Genomic DNA, 15,049 nt, shown 5'->3' on the forward strand with positions numbered 1-15,049 from the left:
TACGTTGAAAATTCATTTTTTTTTTTCGTTGTAGATTCATCATTTTATTTGAAAAGTCATATCTTTGGTTGAGGATTTACAAATTGTTTTAACTGAAAATTGAACGGGACCTTTTCCGGCAGGAAATTAACTTTTTTAATGAAAGTTCATCTTTTTGGTTGAAAATTTAACTATTTTGTTTGAAATTTATCTATGTTGAAAATTAGATATATTAACACTTGAAATTTGAGGAATTGAAAGCATTTTAAATTGAATTCAATATAGTACTCACAATTTTTAAAAATTTTAAACAATATGTTTCCCTGTTTTCTTGAAAAACTATCCTTTTTTGTAATCCTCAGAGACAAAACGCACGTTGAGTGGGCCAAAGCATGGGTACAAACTTTAACCGAGTTGCAGCAATATGTGCGGAAAAATCATACAACGGGATTAGTTTGGGCAAAAGGAGGATCTGTTCCTCCACCTCCTGCAGGCGGACTTCCTCCACCCCCGCCACCTTCAATGCCAGTTGGTGAAGTTGAAGCAGTTGAGAATGACGACAGAAGTGCACTTTTTGCCGAGATTAACCAGGGAGAAAATATCACTAGAAGTAAGTCGTTTTTCTTTTTGTTTTTACGTTTGTACATGTTTTTCGAAGGTTTGATCACTCGAATTTTGAGGGTATATCAGATTTGAAGATTTCAATGATACTCGGCCGATATATGTTCTATAATTTCAAAAGATTTCAATCATTTTACAAGGATGTCAGGAGATTTCAAGGGTTTCTGAATTATTTCAAAGATTTTAGAAATGTATAAAGAATCTCAAAGAATCAAAAATATTTCACAATAATTCTTTAAATTTAAAAAGGTTTCAAGGATTTCAAAAGATTAAAAAAAAATATGCAATAATTTTAGAAAAATGTACGAATATTTCAGAATTTAAAAAAAAATTACAAAGATTTGACAAGAAATTCAAATATTTTATAAATATATTAAACGTTATTAAAGATTTAAATGATTTAAAAGAATTCAGAATTAGTTCAATGATTTCAAAAGATTTCACAGAAATTTGTCATATTTTATACAGATTTGTAAGATTTTGCAAATGATTCCAAGATTTCATGAAGATTTCAAGGAATCCAGAAAGATTTCAGAATTCAAAGATTTCAAAATATTTCAAAATATTTCAAAATATTTAACAAAGATTGTTTATGTTTACGATTTTTTAAAAAAGATTTCACAAGAATTACAAATATTTCACTCAGATTTAAAAGATTTCACAAATAATTCTAAGGTTTCAAGAAAAGCCACAAAAATGTCAAATATTTGACAAGGATTTTATAATATATCAATAGTTACCATAATATTACAAAGATTTTAAACAAATATCAAAGCTTTTACAGATTTTAAAACATTTCACGAGGATTTTGAAGTATTTCACAAAAATTTCGAAAATTTAAAATGATTTCATCAAGATTTCGGGGAATCTACAAAGACTTTAGGAAGTTTTCACAAATATTCCAAACATTTTAAACAAATATCAAAGATTTTAAGGATTTCATACAATTTCACGAGGTTTTTAAAAAAAAATTTTTAAATGATTTCTTAAAGATTTCAAGGAATTTACAAGGACTTCAGGAAGATTTCACTAAAATTTCAATGATTTTCAAAATGTTAGAAAAATATTAAAGATTTTAAAGATTTCAGACCATTTGACGAGGTTTAATTTCAAAGATTTTAAAAATGTTAGAAAAATATCAAAGACTTCAAATATTTCAAACCATTGCACAAGGATTTAAAAAAATTTCAGAAAAATTTCAAACATTTAAAATCATTTCATAAAGATTTCAAGGATTTTACAAAGACTTCAGAAAGATTTCACAAAAATATCAAAGATTTTTAACATTTTAGACAAATATTAAAGATTTTAAAGGTTTTCAAGATTTAAAAACATTTCACGAGGATTAAAAAAAAAATGTCAAAAATTTTAAATGATTTCATAAAGATTTCGAGGAATCTACGAAGAATTCAGGAAGATTTCACCAAAATTTCAAAGATTTTAAAAATGTTAGAAAAATATCAAAGATTTTGAAGATTTCAAAACATTTCATAGGGATTTTAAAGTATTTCAGAACAATGTCAAATATTAAAAATTATTTAATAAAGATTTCGAGAACTTTACAAAGACTTCGGCAATATTTCACTACAATTTCAAAGATTTTTAATAATTTCATAAAGATTTCGAGTAATGCATATAGTTTTCAAAAATATTTCACAAAAATTTCAATGGTTATTTGAAGATTTCAGAAGCCTTCACAAGGATTTCATAATATTTCAATCATTATTATAAAATCTGAAAGATTATAAAAGATTTTGAAAAATTATTAAAGATTTTTAACATTACACACAGATTTAAAAGATTTTACAAGTATTTCCAAGATTTAAAAAAATATTATAAGGATTTCAAATATTTCACAATGATTTAAATGATTTTAAAATATTTTACAAGATTTCAGAATGATTTCAAAATACTGCGAAAGAATTTCAAAGGTCTGAAAAGATTACGCAAACATTTAAGAAATTTTATTAAATATTTCATGCAGATTTAAAAGATTTCACAAATATTTCCAAGTTTTCAAAATTTTCAACAAGATTTAAAATATTTCACAAATTCATTTTGAAATTCAGGGTTGATCTCCAAATTATGTAAGGTGTTATTCTGAAGTTTTGGGTTGAAAATTAATTTCCTTTGTTGAAAATTCGTTTTTCAATAGTTAAAAATTAACTTTTTAACTGAAAATTTAACTTTTATTTTTTTCTGGAAAATGTATCTTTTTTAGTTGAAAGTGCATGTATTTGGGGTTGAAAATTAAATAATTTATTTAATTGAAATTCGTATTTCTGGGTTGAAATTTTAATTATTTTGGTCGAGAACTCAATTGTTTTTGGTAGAAAATCATCTTTTTTGTTGAAAATTTATTTATTTCGTTAAAAATTTATATTTTTGGGTTGAAGACTTAAATGTTTTGTAGAAAGTTTTTTTTTTCAATGGAAAATTCAATATTTTGGATAAAAGTTTTGTTTTTAACTTTATTGACTAAAAAATCTTTCTTGGTAGAAGCTTCATATTTTTTTGCGGAAATATCAACCATTACACTTTTCGCCGAGAATTAATTTTTTTTCTTTCAAGATTCATCTTTGGTTGAAAATTTAACTATTTTGTTGAATTTTTTTTTCATTTAATTCTTATAACAGAAAATATAATTATTCATTTTTTTGTTTATTTATTTTTTTTAGTTTAAAACTGAACTAATTAGTGGAAAATGTATGTATTTTATAGAAAATTTGTCTTTTTTGGTAAGAAATTAATGGTTTATGTTAAAAAATATTCCAGATTTGAAGAAAGTCACATCAGAGATGCAGACACATAAGAATCCCAATTTAAGAACTGGTCCCGCGCCTTTCAAAGCTCCAGCGACAGGATCTACGGTGAAAAACACATTGCCAGCAAATGCGCCAATCGACAAACCTCCCGTTTTCACCCGCGACGGGAAAAAATGGCTTGTGGTAATTATTTATTTTAAACGATTTAGTTCGCATTTCTACAAAAGTGCACAATCTCATATAAAAAAAAATATAGGCTACACAATTTTTCCTCTGTTTCCCTCTCTTCCCCTTTTTTGAAAGAATTATTTTTCCTCCCGTTTTCAAAAATTTTTCCCTCGTTCTCGGTTTTTTTTTGTGAAAATTAATTTTTTATCGACAAATTTAAATATTTTTCACATAAAATTAACCTTTTTGATTGAAAGTTAAACTTTTTTTTGTTAAAAATTAATTTTATTAGTTGAAGATTTATTTTTATAATTGAAAATTTATCTATTTGGTTACAAATTTAATTACATTGTTGCATATTCTTATTTTTGGTCGAAAATGATCTTTTAACTCTAAATTTAATTATTTTATTTTGGGTTGGTAATTGACATTTTTTAATTGAAAATTTAACTATATTTGTTGAAAATTTGTTGCTTTTTTCTGAATGAAAAAAATTGTGAACTGCAAGTACAACTAAACCATTTGTTATTAAAAGTTAAAAATCTTTTTTAGTTTAAAATAAACTGTTTTTTTAAAAGCAAACTTTTGCGTTAAAAATTCATATTTTTTGGTGGAAAATTCAAATGCTTTGTAGAAAATTCTTTTTTTTTGCCTGAAAAATTTAACAGTTCTATTGCATATGCGTCATTTTGGGTTAAAAAATCATCTATTTTGATAGAAAAGTTTCTTTTTGTTGAAAAAACCTGGTTTAAAATTAACTTTGATGTTGAAAATTCCACTATTGTTTGTTATAAGGTAATTCATTTTAATTGAAAAGTCTACTATTTTTTATATTCAGAATTTATCTCATTTTGTTAAAAATTCTATTATATGGTTTAAAATTCTGTTATTTTGTTTAAAATTAATTTTTTTGTGGGAAATTAATTTTTTTAACTGATAATTGTAACTATTCTATATATTTTTGGTTGAAAATCCAACTATTAAATTAGTTTTGTTGTCGTTGAAAGTTAATTTTTTCCCTGGAAATGTAACTATTTCATTATTAGTTCGGAATTTGACATTTCTATTTAACAATGTATGTATTTTTTCATAAATTTTGTATTTGTATTTATACAAAATTTTTCTACTTGATTGAAAATTAAAGTTTAAAATCAACCGTTTTGTTAAAAACGAACTTTTGCCTTCAATTTCATATTTTCGAGTGGAAAATTAAAATGTTTTGTTGAATTTTTTTTTCCTGCACAATTTAACAGTTCTCTTTAAAATTCGTTTTTTTTGGTTGAAAATTTAACTGTTTGGTTGAAAATAAACTTTTTGGCTGAAAAATTTAACTGTTTTATTTAAAAAGTTTCTTTTTGTTGAAAATTTATGTTAGTTGGCTTAAAATGAACTTTGATGTTGAAAATTCAACAGTTTTATATAACAATTTAATTCATTTTTACTGAAAAGTCTACTATTGAATTTTCTATTCATAATTCATCTCTTTTGATCAAAATTTCTAATATGTTGTTGAAAATTTTTTTTTCGAAGATTTATTTGTTTAGCTTAAAAATTTTTTTTATTCTATTTTTTGTTAAAAATTGATCTTTTTAGTTGAAAATTCAACTATTAAATTTTTCATTGAGAATTAATCTTTTTCGTACAAAATTCATCTATTTTTTTGGAAATTAGTTTTTTTTGGATTGATTGAAAATTAATTTTTTTAACTGGAAAATAACAATTCTATTGTCGGTTAATAATTGAGCGTTTTAATTTAAAAAAAAAATGTTATACTATTTTTGGTTGAAACTTCGGCTATACTTGGTTAAAAGTCTAATTATTTTGTTAAAAATTAATTTTTTGGCTGAAAATTCATCGCTTTGAATGAATTCAACTGTTTTTTATGTAAAAATAAAATATTTTTTGGTTGAAATATCAACTATTACATTTCCTGTTGATAATTCACCTTTTTTGGTAGGAAATTAATTTTTCTTTTGGTGAAAAGTACTGGTTTTAACTGAAAATCTAAAATGTCAAGTATTTCATTAAAAATTGATGTATTTTGTTACAAATTTGTAATTTTTGGTAGAAAATTAATCTTTTTGCTTGAAAATTCAATTATTTATTTAAATGTTGAACTCTTCTGTTGAAAATTCATTTTTAAATTACAAAGTCATCATTTTAGTTGAAACTTCATCTATTTGGTTGAAAATTTAACAATTTTCTTGAGAATTAGTTTTTTTACATTTTCTTAACTAAAAATGTAATTATTCCACTTTTGGTTGAAAATTTATATTTTTAATTGAAATTTGTTCTTTTGTAGGTAAAGGTTTAACTATTTTATTGAAAATTCGTCTTTCTTTTATAGAAAAATAATCTTCTTGGTTGAAAATTAATTTTCTTGTTGAAAATCCAATTATACTTGGTTGAAAGTATAATTTTTTGGAAAAAAATAATATTTTTGTTTAAATATTCATCCATTTAGTTGAATTGAACTATTTTTTATGTAAAAGAAAATTCTTTTGTTGGATGAAATATCCACCGTTACATTTTTTGTTGGTAATTCATCTTTTTTCGGCGGAAATTCATTTTTCTTTGGTAGAAAAATAAACATTTTAACTGAAAATTAAACTATAATATTTTTGGTTAAAAATTTGTCTTTTTTAGTTTAAAATTCAACTATTTATTTGAAAATTTATCAGTTTTGTTGAAGATTTGTGATTTTTCGGTACAAAATTAATCTTTTGGGTTGAAAATTCATCTTTTTGGATGAAAATGAATATTTTTTGGTTAAAATTCAACCGTACTTGGTTGAAAGTGGAATTATTTCGTTAAAAAATCGCTTCATTGATTGAAAATTCGTATTTTTTAGTATCAAAATTAATCTTCTTTGTTGAAAATTCATCTCTTTGGTCTATATATCGACTACTACATTTTTCGTTGATAATTCATCTTTTTTCGTCGAAATTTCGTTTTTCCCTGGTAGATAAATAATCGTTTTAACTGAAAATTAATTTTTTGGTTAAAAATTGATCTTTATTAGTTTAAAAGTGAACTATTTAGTTGAAAATTCATCTGTTTTGTTGAAGATTTGTCATTTTTTGGTACAAAATTAATCTTTTGGGTTGAAAATTCATCTTTTCGGATGAAAATTAATCTTTTTTGGTTAAAATTCAACCGTACTTGGTTGAAAGTTGAGCTACTTTGTTAAAAATTGTTTCATTGATGGAAAATTCGTACTTTTTAGTATCAAAATTAATCTTGTTTGTTGAAAAATCATTTTTTTTTGTTGCAGATTTTTCGTTTTTTGGTACAAAATTAATCTTTTGGGTTGCAAATTCATCTTTTTGGATAAAAATTAATCTTTTTTGCTTGAAATTAAACTGTACATAGTTGAAAGTGAAACTACTTTGTTAAAAAATCATTTCTTTGCTTCAAGATTCATAATTTTATTTAGAAATTTATCCATTTGGTTGAAAATGCGTTTTTTTTAGCGAAAAAAAAATTATCTTCTTGATTGAAAATTCGACTACATTTAATTAAAAGTTTCAACTAATTTGTTCCAAATTAATTTTGTTGTTGAAAATCTGTTTCATATTGAATTCAATATAGTAAATACCTGCAATAATTTTATTCAAAATAATTGATTTATTTTAATAATCACTCCATTTCTCTTATTTTGAGGACATTTTATTCTGTCAAGTCTGAAAATAATTGAAATCTCGTTTTTAGGAGTACCACAAGGGCAATAAAAATCTACTCGTCGAGAATGCAGAGATGAACAATGTCATCTACATGTACCGCTGCCAAGACAGTACATTAGTTATCAAAGGAAAAGTCAATTCTGTTGTTATCGACTCCTGCAGAAAATCTTCCGTTGTTTTCGATTCGCTCGTTTCGAGCATCGAGTTTGTTAACTGTCAAAGTTGCCAAATGCAGGTGTGTATTAAACTTCAAATTGTTTTATTTTTTTAAATATTTTTTAATTTGATTTTATTTGATTTGTTTATTTATTTTTTGCCCAGCAGTTTGACTGATGTTAGAAGAAAATTTCTATTCAGTTTCGATTTCAGCTTTTTCTTGTAATGTTCAGGTTCAATTGTTAACTTTTTAAATTATTAAATCATTTAGTTAACAACGCCTACTTTGAAAATTGGTTACTTTACAAATTTTCAATTTTAGGTTTTTATTTTTGAGCGTAGGCACATTATCAATTCAAAGAATTTTAAAATTTAATTTTGAAAAATTACGCAATTAAAATATTTGAAGCCATGAATAGATCAAAATTTCAGAGAGCTTAATTCAAACTTCGAACTTTACAATTTCAATTGTTCCATTAAAAAATATATTAATTTGGGAGTGTCGAATTTTGGTGTATGAATAAAAATTAAATAATTAATCTTTTAAAAAGACTTAAGATTAAAATAATTCAACGCTAAAGGATTTATGTATAAAATTTTTTGTATTTCACAAATCTGGTTTTAAAAGAAAGGGAAGAAATTTTGGTATTTAATTTTTTTCCGAAATGAGAGATGATTTGTTTTTTTACAGTTTTATTGGAGTTGGAAGGGATGGAATTTTTCTTATTTATCCTTTTTTTCTGAATTGGAAGAGGCGATTTTTGTTGTAAATTATTTTTATTGAGTTCAAGAGGGTACTTCTTCTTTAAATATTTTTTCCAAATTGAAAGAGGGTAATTTTTTTATTTTTAACATTGTGTGAAGAAAGGCAAATTCTCTTTTCAATTTTTTCTGAATTTTAAGAGGAAGTTTTTAATTCTTATGGTTTTGATCAAGTGGGAAGGGAGGGAATTTTATATTTATTTTTTTCCCCAGAATTTAAAGAAGAACTTTTTTTCTTTTTTAAATTTGTATTGAGTTGAAGGTGGATAAATTTTGTATTTTTAACATTTTTATTGATTTTGAAACGAGTGCTTTTTTGATTTTACATATTTTATGAATTGGAAGGACAATTTTTAATTTTTAACAAATTTTTTGAGTTGGAAGAAAGGAAATTTTCGTCTCTAATTTTTTCTGAACTGTAAGAGGCCCTTTTTTCTTCTTATAATTTGTATTGAGTTTAAAGGAAGAATTTTTTATTTTCATTTTTTTCCGATTTGGAAAGGCTATTTTTTCTTTTCAGTGTTTTTATTGAGTTGAAGGGTGAAACTTCTTATTTTTAATATTTTTTTCTAAATTGGAAAAGTGTAATTTTTTACTATTAATATTTTTATTAGGTTGGAAGGGAGAAAATTTCTGTGTTTAATTTTTTCTGAACTGGAAGAGGGACGTTTTTGGTTTTAAACATTTTTATTGAGTTTGAAATTGGTGAAATTTTTTTTTTAATTGGAAGAGGAACAATTTTTTAAGATTTTTATCGAATTGGAAGAGAGGAAATTTTGGTATTTAATTTGTTCCGAATTGAAAGAGGATTTGTTTTTTACATTTTTTGTTGGAATTGGAAGGGATGGAATTTTTCTTATTTATTCTTTTTTCTGAATTGGAAGAGGTGATTTTTGTTTTAAAGTGTTTTTATGGAGTTCAAGAGGGCAACTTCTTATTTTTAATATTTTTTCTAAATTGGAAAAGGGTAATTTTTTTATTTTGAATAATTTTTTTGAGTGTAAAGAGAGACAAATTCTGTTTTGAATTTTTTCTTAATTGGAAAAGGGAATTTATAATTTTTAAGGGTTTGATGAAGTTGGAAGGGAGGGAATTTTATATTTATTTTTTCCCCAGAATTTAAAGAACTTTTTTTGTTTTAAACTTTTTATTGAGTAAAAGGTGGGTGAATTTGGTAATTTAAAATTTTTTATTGATTTTAAAACGAGTGCTTTTTTATTTTATATATTTTATAAATTAGAAGTACAATTTTTAACAAGTTTATTGAATTGAAAGGGACGATATTTTCGTCTTTAATTTTTGCTGAGCTGCAAGAGGACCTTTTTCCCATTGTTCTCCGAATTGGAAGGAGCTATTTTTTCTTTTTAGTGTTTTTATTGAGTTAAAGGGCGAAATTTCTTATTTTCAATATTTTTTCTAAATAGAAAGAGGGTAATTTTTTATTATTAATATTTTTATTTAGTTGGAAGAGAGCAAATTTCTGTGTTTAATTTTTTTCTGAACTGGAAGAGGGAAATTTTTTGTTTTTAAGATTTTTATTGAACTCGAAATTGAGGAAATTTTTGTTTGAATTGGAAGAACTATTTTTTATTTTTTAAGATTTTTATCGTGTTGGTAGAGAGGAAATTTTGGATTTTAATTTTTTCTGATTTCGAGAAGACATTTTTATTTTCAATATTTTTCTGCATTGGAAGGGGTAATTTTTTATTTTTAGCATTCCTGAATTGGAAGAAGGAGCTTCTAATTGTTAAGATTTTTAGCAACTTGGAAAGGAGGAAGTTTTGGATTTATTTTTTTGCCCGAATTGGAAGAGTAACTCTTTTGTCTTTTACATTTTTATTGAGTTGAAAGCTAGTAAATTTGGTATTTTAAACATTTTTATTGATCTTGAAACGAGGGCAATTTTGAGTTTATATATTTTATGAATTGAAAAAAGGACAATTTTTAATTTTTAACAGGCTTATTGAGCCTGAAGGTAAGAAATTTTCGTCTTCAACTTTTTTCTTTTTATCATTTGTATTGAATTTTCGTTTTCTTTAAATTTATATTGGTTTGAAAGGTAGAAAATTTTTATGTACCATTTTTTTCTCTGAATTTCTGGAGTAAATTTTTTTATTTTTATAGAGCTGTAAGCGACGAAATTTTGATTTTTTTTCTGAATTGGAAGAGGCCATTTTTTATTTTTAACATTTTAATTGAAAAAGGATATTCTTATTTTCGATTTTTGTTATCAATTGGAAAAGGTTAATTTTTTATTATTAACATTTTTACGGAGTTGGAGGAGAGAAATTTTCGGTTTCTAATTTTTTCTAAACTAGAAGAGACATTTTTTTTTTTAATTTTTATAGAGTTCAAAGATGGGAAATTTTGGTTCTCAATTTTTTCTGAATTGGGAAAGGCCATTTTTTATTTTTAGCATTTAAATTGAGTTGAAGAAGGATCTTTTTACCTTACATATTTTTCTGAAATAAAATAGGTTTTTTTTCATTTTTATTGGTTTTTTAAGGAAATAAGTTTATAATTTAAATTTTTTTCTGAAAGGGGACTTATTTATTTTTAAGATTTCGGAATTAAATATTTTTTTCAATGTGATTGTAAAAATTTAAGAGTTCTTCTTTGAGTGTTTTAATTCACAATTCAATTTTGATTATTAAAAGCGAAAAAATGTTGAACTAAGAGTCAGAATTTTTTAAAATTTCAATTACCTTAATTGAAAAATAACACTTCAAATTTTCCAAGATTCTTTAAAATCCGCCGATCGTGTTTCTTTATTCCCTGCACGATACATATTATGTACAATATAAGTATTTCAAAAAATAAACGAGTTAAAAGTACAGCAATACCGACAAGTTCCGACCGACTAATTTTACTGTTGAGAATCCGGTGGCAATTTCCGGTTATTCCTGAAAACCTACGCCGAGTTTGCTGCACAAATTGTGCATTTTCCGCAGCTGTTCGAAATTCGGATCTTGATTTAAAGAATCCAGCAAATCAATATATTCCTCCTTCGTCAGTTCTTCGGGAACTTGAAATATTTGAAATTTACTTTTACTCTTGCTGTCATGAAAAAATTCCGAAAAATCGGAAACCGAAGTGCTATTGTCCATTACCGAAGGTTTTGCAGAAACTTCCCGTTCTTGGTGTTCAACCTGAAATGAGAATTTATTCTGCAAATTTCTCATTGGCAGATCATCATCTACAACTGACGAAAGTACAGTTACAATTTTCGGTTGTGAATCGTCGCTTTTACCGTCGTTGATAATATTTTGAATCTTCAAATCTCGGCTCTTGACGTATTCGAGAAACTTTTTTGGATCGACTACTTTCCTTTGGCTTTGATATTGATCTGTCACTAAGTTTACATAAATCACTGTTTTTTCATTGGGTTCAGTACATAAATCTTTTAATAAATTACTCGCAGTATCAGTATTATCGCCAAAACTTTTCTCATTGCCATTTTTTTCCACTTTTGCGTCCCTTCTAGTTTCAAATTGGCTAGCTTCTTTCAAATCTGTATCATCATTCCTTGGACTTATCGTTAAAGGACCTCGAGCAGGACTTCTGGCACGAGATTTATGGTCCACCTTTTTTATATTTTCCAATCTCGTTTTTAAAACTGGAATACAGGACCTGGAGGATTTTTGCGATTCGAGAGATTTTGTCGAAGTTTTGGAAGTGATTTTAAGTTGCTGATCCACTTCCTGCAGATTCCTTGCTAATTTAATACTTGACGTATTTTCGGCCGGTTTTTGCATCAATCCAGGTGATACGAACGACCTGGATCTTCTCTGATTTTGATCGCCACTCTGTTTGCCTAAATTTAAATTCAAATTGGTCTTCATCGTCGTTTGTTTTTCTTTATTCGAATTTTTGTTCAATTTTTGTTCCCTGTTTGCTGAATTTTCTTTGAAATTCTCCCTAGAACTCGATCGTTTTGGAAGAGTTTTCAATTTTTCAACTACTTCTGTTTTCCGGCTAGATCTCATATCACTTGAGCGTTGAATGGTCAAATTTTTTTTCACGTTCCACGGCAAACGTTGTAAGGAGGGGGCACTTGAACAGTTAGGAAATTTATCATTTGATTTTTCAAATATACTAACATCACTCAGACTTATCAAATTTTGATCTTTGGATTCAACACAAGACCTAGTTTCATTACCATCAAAATTATTTTCTGACTCGTTCTTCGGATTAATTTTGTTTGGTATCAAGCAAGAATGCTCTTTAATTTTTTCCGTAAAATCAGCATCAAGGATATTTAAATTATCAGTTTTTGAATTTTCGGTTTCGCTCGATTTTCGGTAAGTTTCAGGGGTTTTAGTAGCAGGCTTTTCCCCAGGAGTGATGTCCGATAAATCGATAAGCATCACTTCGGAAACATTCGGTTCTTCAATATTTATCCAATCGTTTTCACAAGTTTTATTTTCTGGCAAAGATTCATTCAGAGCTTCAAAAATTGTCTCCTGGATTTCTAAATTAGACTTTGAAATTGAAGTAGAGGAATTTAAATACTTGGAAGTTAATTTAATATCGGAAGAGGAAGGTTCTGCTGTGAAATATAAACTACTGCTCTGTTCAGAATTTAAATTTGACTTTGATTCATCCACTTTTTCTTCACTGTCAAGATTTTCTGAAATTACTTCTTTCAGAAAATACTCGCTTCTTTTCTGGACTAATTCTTGAAGTTCTTCTTTGCTCTTTGTCTCTGAAACTTGAGTAAGCTCTTGGTCTTCTTCAAAGTTTTCGAACTTTTTATCAGTGACTGTCTTTACTGATCGAGGACTCAACTCCGGATCTTTCAAATCAAAATTAGATTCCATATTTTCCGAATTAACACTATCTTTATTTTTATTAATATCCGTACCCTCTTCTTTCATTTGGATCACCAAATCTGATTCAATTTCCCCTGGAGTACGTTTTCGTAGAGGACAATCTGAATTTGATGACTCGAAATCAGAATGAGAATCAGAGTCGAAAGTTTTAAGTGATTTTTCTTTAGATTGACTTTCTGCCAGAGCAAAAGACCCTGGACGTCTTTTAAGTGTGAAAGTACATTCTGCTTTTTCTGCATCTTTAAGAATAGACGATTCATTCTCAGATTTTGCGGAATTCAAATTGATTTCTGATTCCCTGGAAATGTTTGCAGCTTTCGCTTTGTCATTCACGAGTTCGTTGATAAATTGAGTTAAACTTTCTTCGCTAGATGAATCAAATCCTCGGGAAATTGCATTCGAATATTGATCTTCGGCTTTTTGGAAACAAGAACCTGATTCGAAATTGTTCAGCTCTTGTTTTTCAATTTCTTTTTCATCTTTTCTCATTTCTTCTTCCTCCTCAATTAATTTTTCTTCTTCATGCGTCGTATACTTTGATCTTTTGACTAAATCATCAGGTCTTATTTCACTATCTAGTCCTCTTTTATTGTTAGGTAAGGGAATCTCCACTTGCGACTCGTTTTTATTTTCCTTCTCTGACACCATTACAGACTCTCTCAACACTATTGCAGACTCTCTCAACACCATTGCAGACTCTCTCAACACCATTGCAGACTCCCTCGACGCCATTGCAGACTCCCTTGAATTTTCAGATTCCTTCTGCGATAAAGTACTGAAGCTAAGGTATTCCGAGGAAGTAGAGCCAAGAGGAGATTTCAAATTTTCCTTTTGATCCGAAATTTTGTTTTCTTCCAATTGTCGCATAATAAAGGTTTTACTTGTCTTCTCCGTTGAACTGCTCGCAGACTGTTCCTCGCTGATAATGTCCAGAATCTTGGTTTGAAAATAATTATCAACTTTGGTCCATGGATTTTTTCTGAAATCGTGATCTTCCTCTTCATTTACTATCTTTTGTCTACTCTTCAGGTCTTTTTCTAATTCCAACTGAGAAAGAAGAGCATCCTTAAATTGCAGAGCCTCTTGAAGCAGAGCTGATGTTGATTGATTATCCGAATTTTCATCAGTCGAAAAATCAATTTGACTCGAAGAACTAGAAATTGGATCGTCACTTGTATCCATTGGAGAATGTTCGATCTTGTGATCCGAAAGATAATTTTGGTTGTAGGAAGTTGTTAGACGATCGATGTTTAAATTTGTCTTGTAGTATTTTAAGGCCAAATCAGAATTTAATCTTGGATCAGAATTTAATTCACTGCTACTGCTTTCCAATTTCGATGTTTCTTCACTCGAAGAATCTGTGATATCTAACCGATTGTAATTAGGATTGTGAACAAGAACTTGTTGGTGAATTTTGAAAATGTTTGAATAACTTTGAACAGAGAGAGAAGTTGAAGAACTTTGAATGATACTTTCACATTGTTCGTATTCACCACTATTCAATGTTTCATCATCATTAAAGGAGAGAGTGTCCGATTCTTTTGACTTTGAATGATCTCCTTTTGTTTCATCAGCTAGCAAATCATTTTGCAGACTTTCCAGTTTTGCTTTAACTTCTTGAAGATTTTCTTGAATGGAAGTCAGAGAATGTTTCGAAGAATTTCCAAATGTATATTCGGTTGATTTGCCGAATGAAGAAGAAGCTTTTGGTAAAGTTTCGGTGAGAAAAGTAATACTTAAACTTGGTGGTAATAGATTAAGAACTTCATTTCTTGGTGTGTTTTGCGTAGTTTCGTTTTCTGCCCAGGAATAAAAGGTTTCGTCGATTGATTTTCCAGGTGTGTGGATCTCGTTTGTTGAGTTTATATCGTTTTCGGAAAATTGTAGATCTTTTCCTGTTCTGAGCCTTTCGATTTTTGGATCGTCCGCTTTTTCTAAGCAACCATCGTCTCCCTTTTTGGTGTTGCGATCACTTTCCTGACTCAGATCACTCGATTCTCTTTCCAACTGAGAAAAACAAAAATTAATTAATCCATTTTGAAAATACAATTTTTTGTTTTACATTTTACAAAATTATTCTTTC

At 27.2% G+C, this 15,049-nt stretch overlaps 2 protein-coding genes across 3 annotated transcripts in view; one reads left to right on the forward strand and one right to left on the reverse strand.

The window, feature by feature from the left end:
* LOC117168284 (adenylyl cyclase-associated protein 1) overlaps positions 1 to 15,049 on the forward strand; it is a 66,150-nt gene that overhangs the window by 30,684 nt on the left and 20,417 nt on the right. For both annotated transcript variants that reach the window (XM_033353805.1, XM_033353804.1), the window contains 3 exons: positions 342 to 589; positions 3,376 to 3,548; positions 7,245 to 7,451. In XM_033353805.1, the coding sequence (XP_033209696.1) occupies positions 342 to 589; positions 3,376 to 3,548; positions 7,245 to 7,451 (628 nt within the window). The remainder of the gene's footprint in view (positions 1 to 341; positions 590 to 3,375; positions 3,549 to 7,244; positions 7,452 to 15,049) is intronic.
* Positions 10,895 to 15,049, reverse strand: part of LOC117168283 — a 15,724-nt gene continuing 11,569 nt past the window's right edge. Inside the window, exon 6 of the mRNA XM_033353803.1 lies at positions 10,895 to 14,973. Within this exon, the coding sequence (XP_033209694.1) occupies positions 11,032 to 14,973 (3,942 nt within the window). The 3' untranslated portion in view covers positions 10,895 to 11,031. The remainder of the gene's footprint in view (positions 14,974 to 15,049) is intronic.

The sequence above is a fragment of the Belonocnema kinseyi genome, chromosome 2 (assembly GCF_010883055.1).
Source record: "Belonocnema kinseyi isolate 2016_QV_RU_SX_M_011 chromosome 2, B_treatae_v1, whole genome shotgun sequence".
Taxonomy (NCBI): domain Eukaryota; kingdom Metazoa; phylum Arthropoda; class Insecta; order Hymenoptera; family Cynipidae; genus Belonocnema; species Belonocnema kinseyi.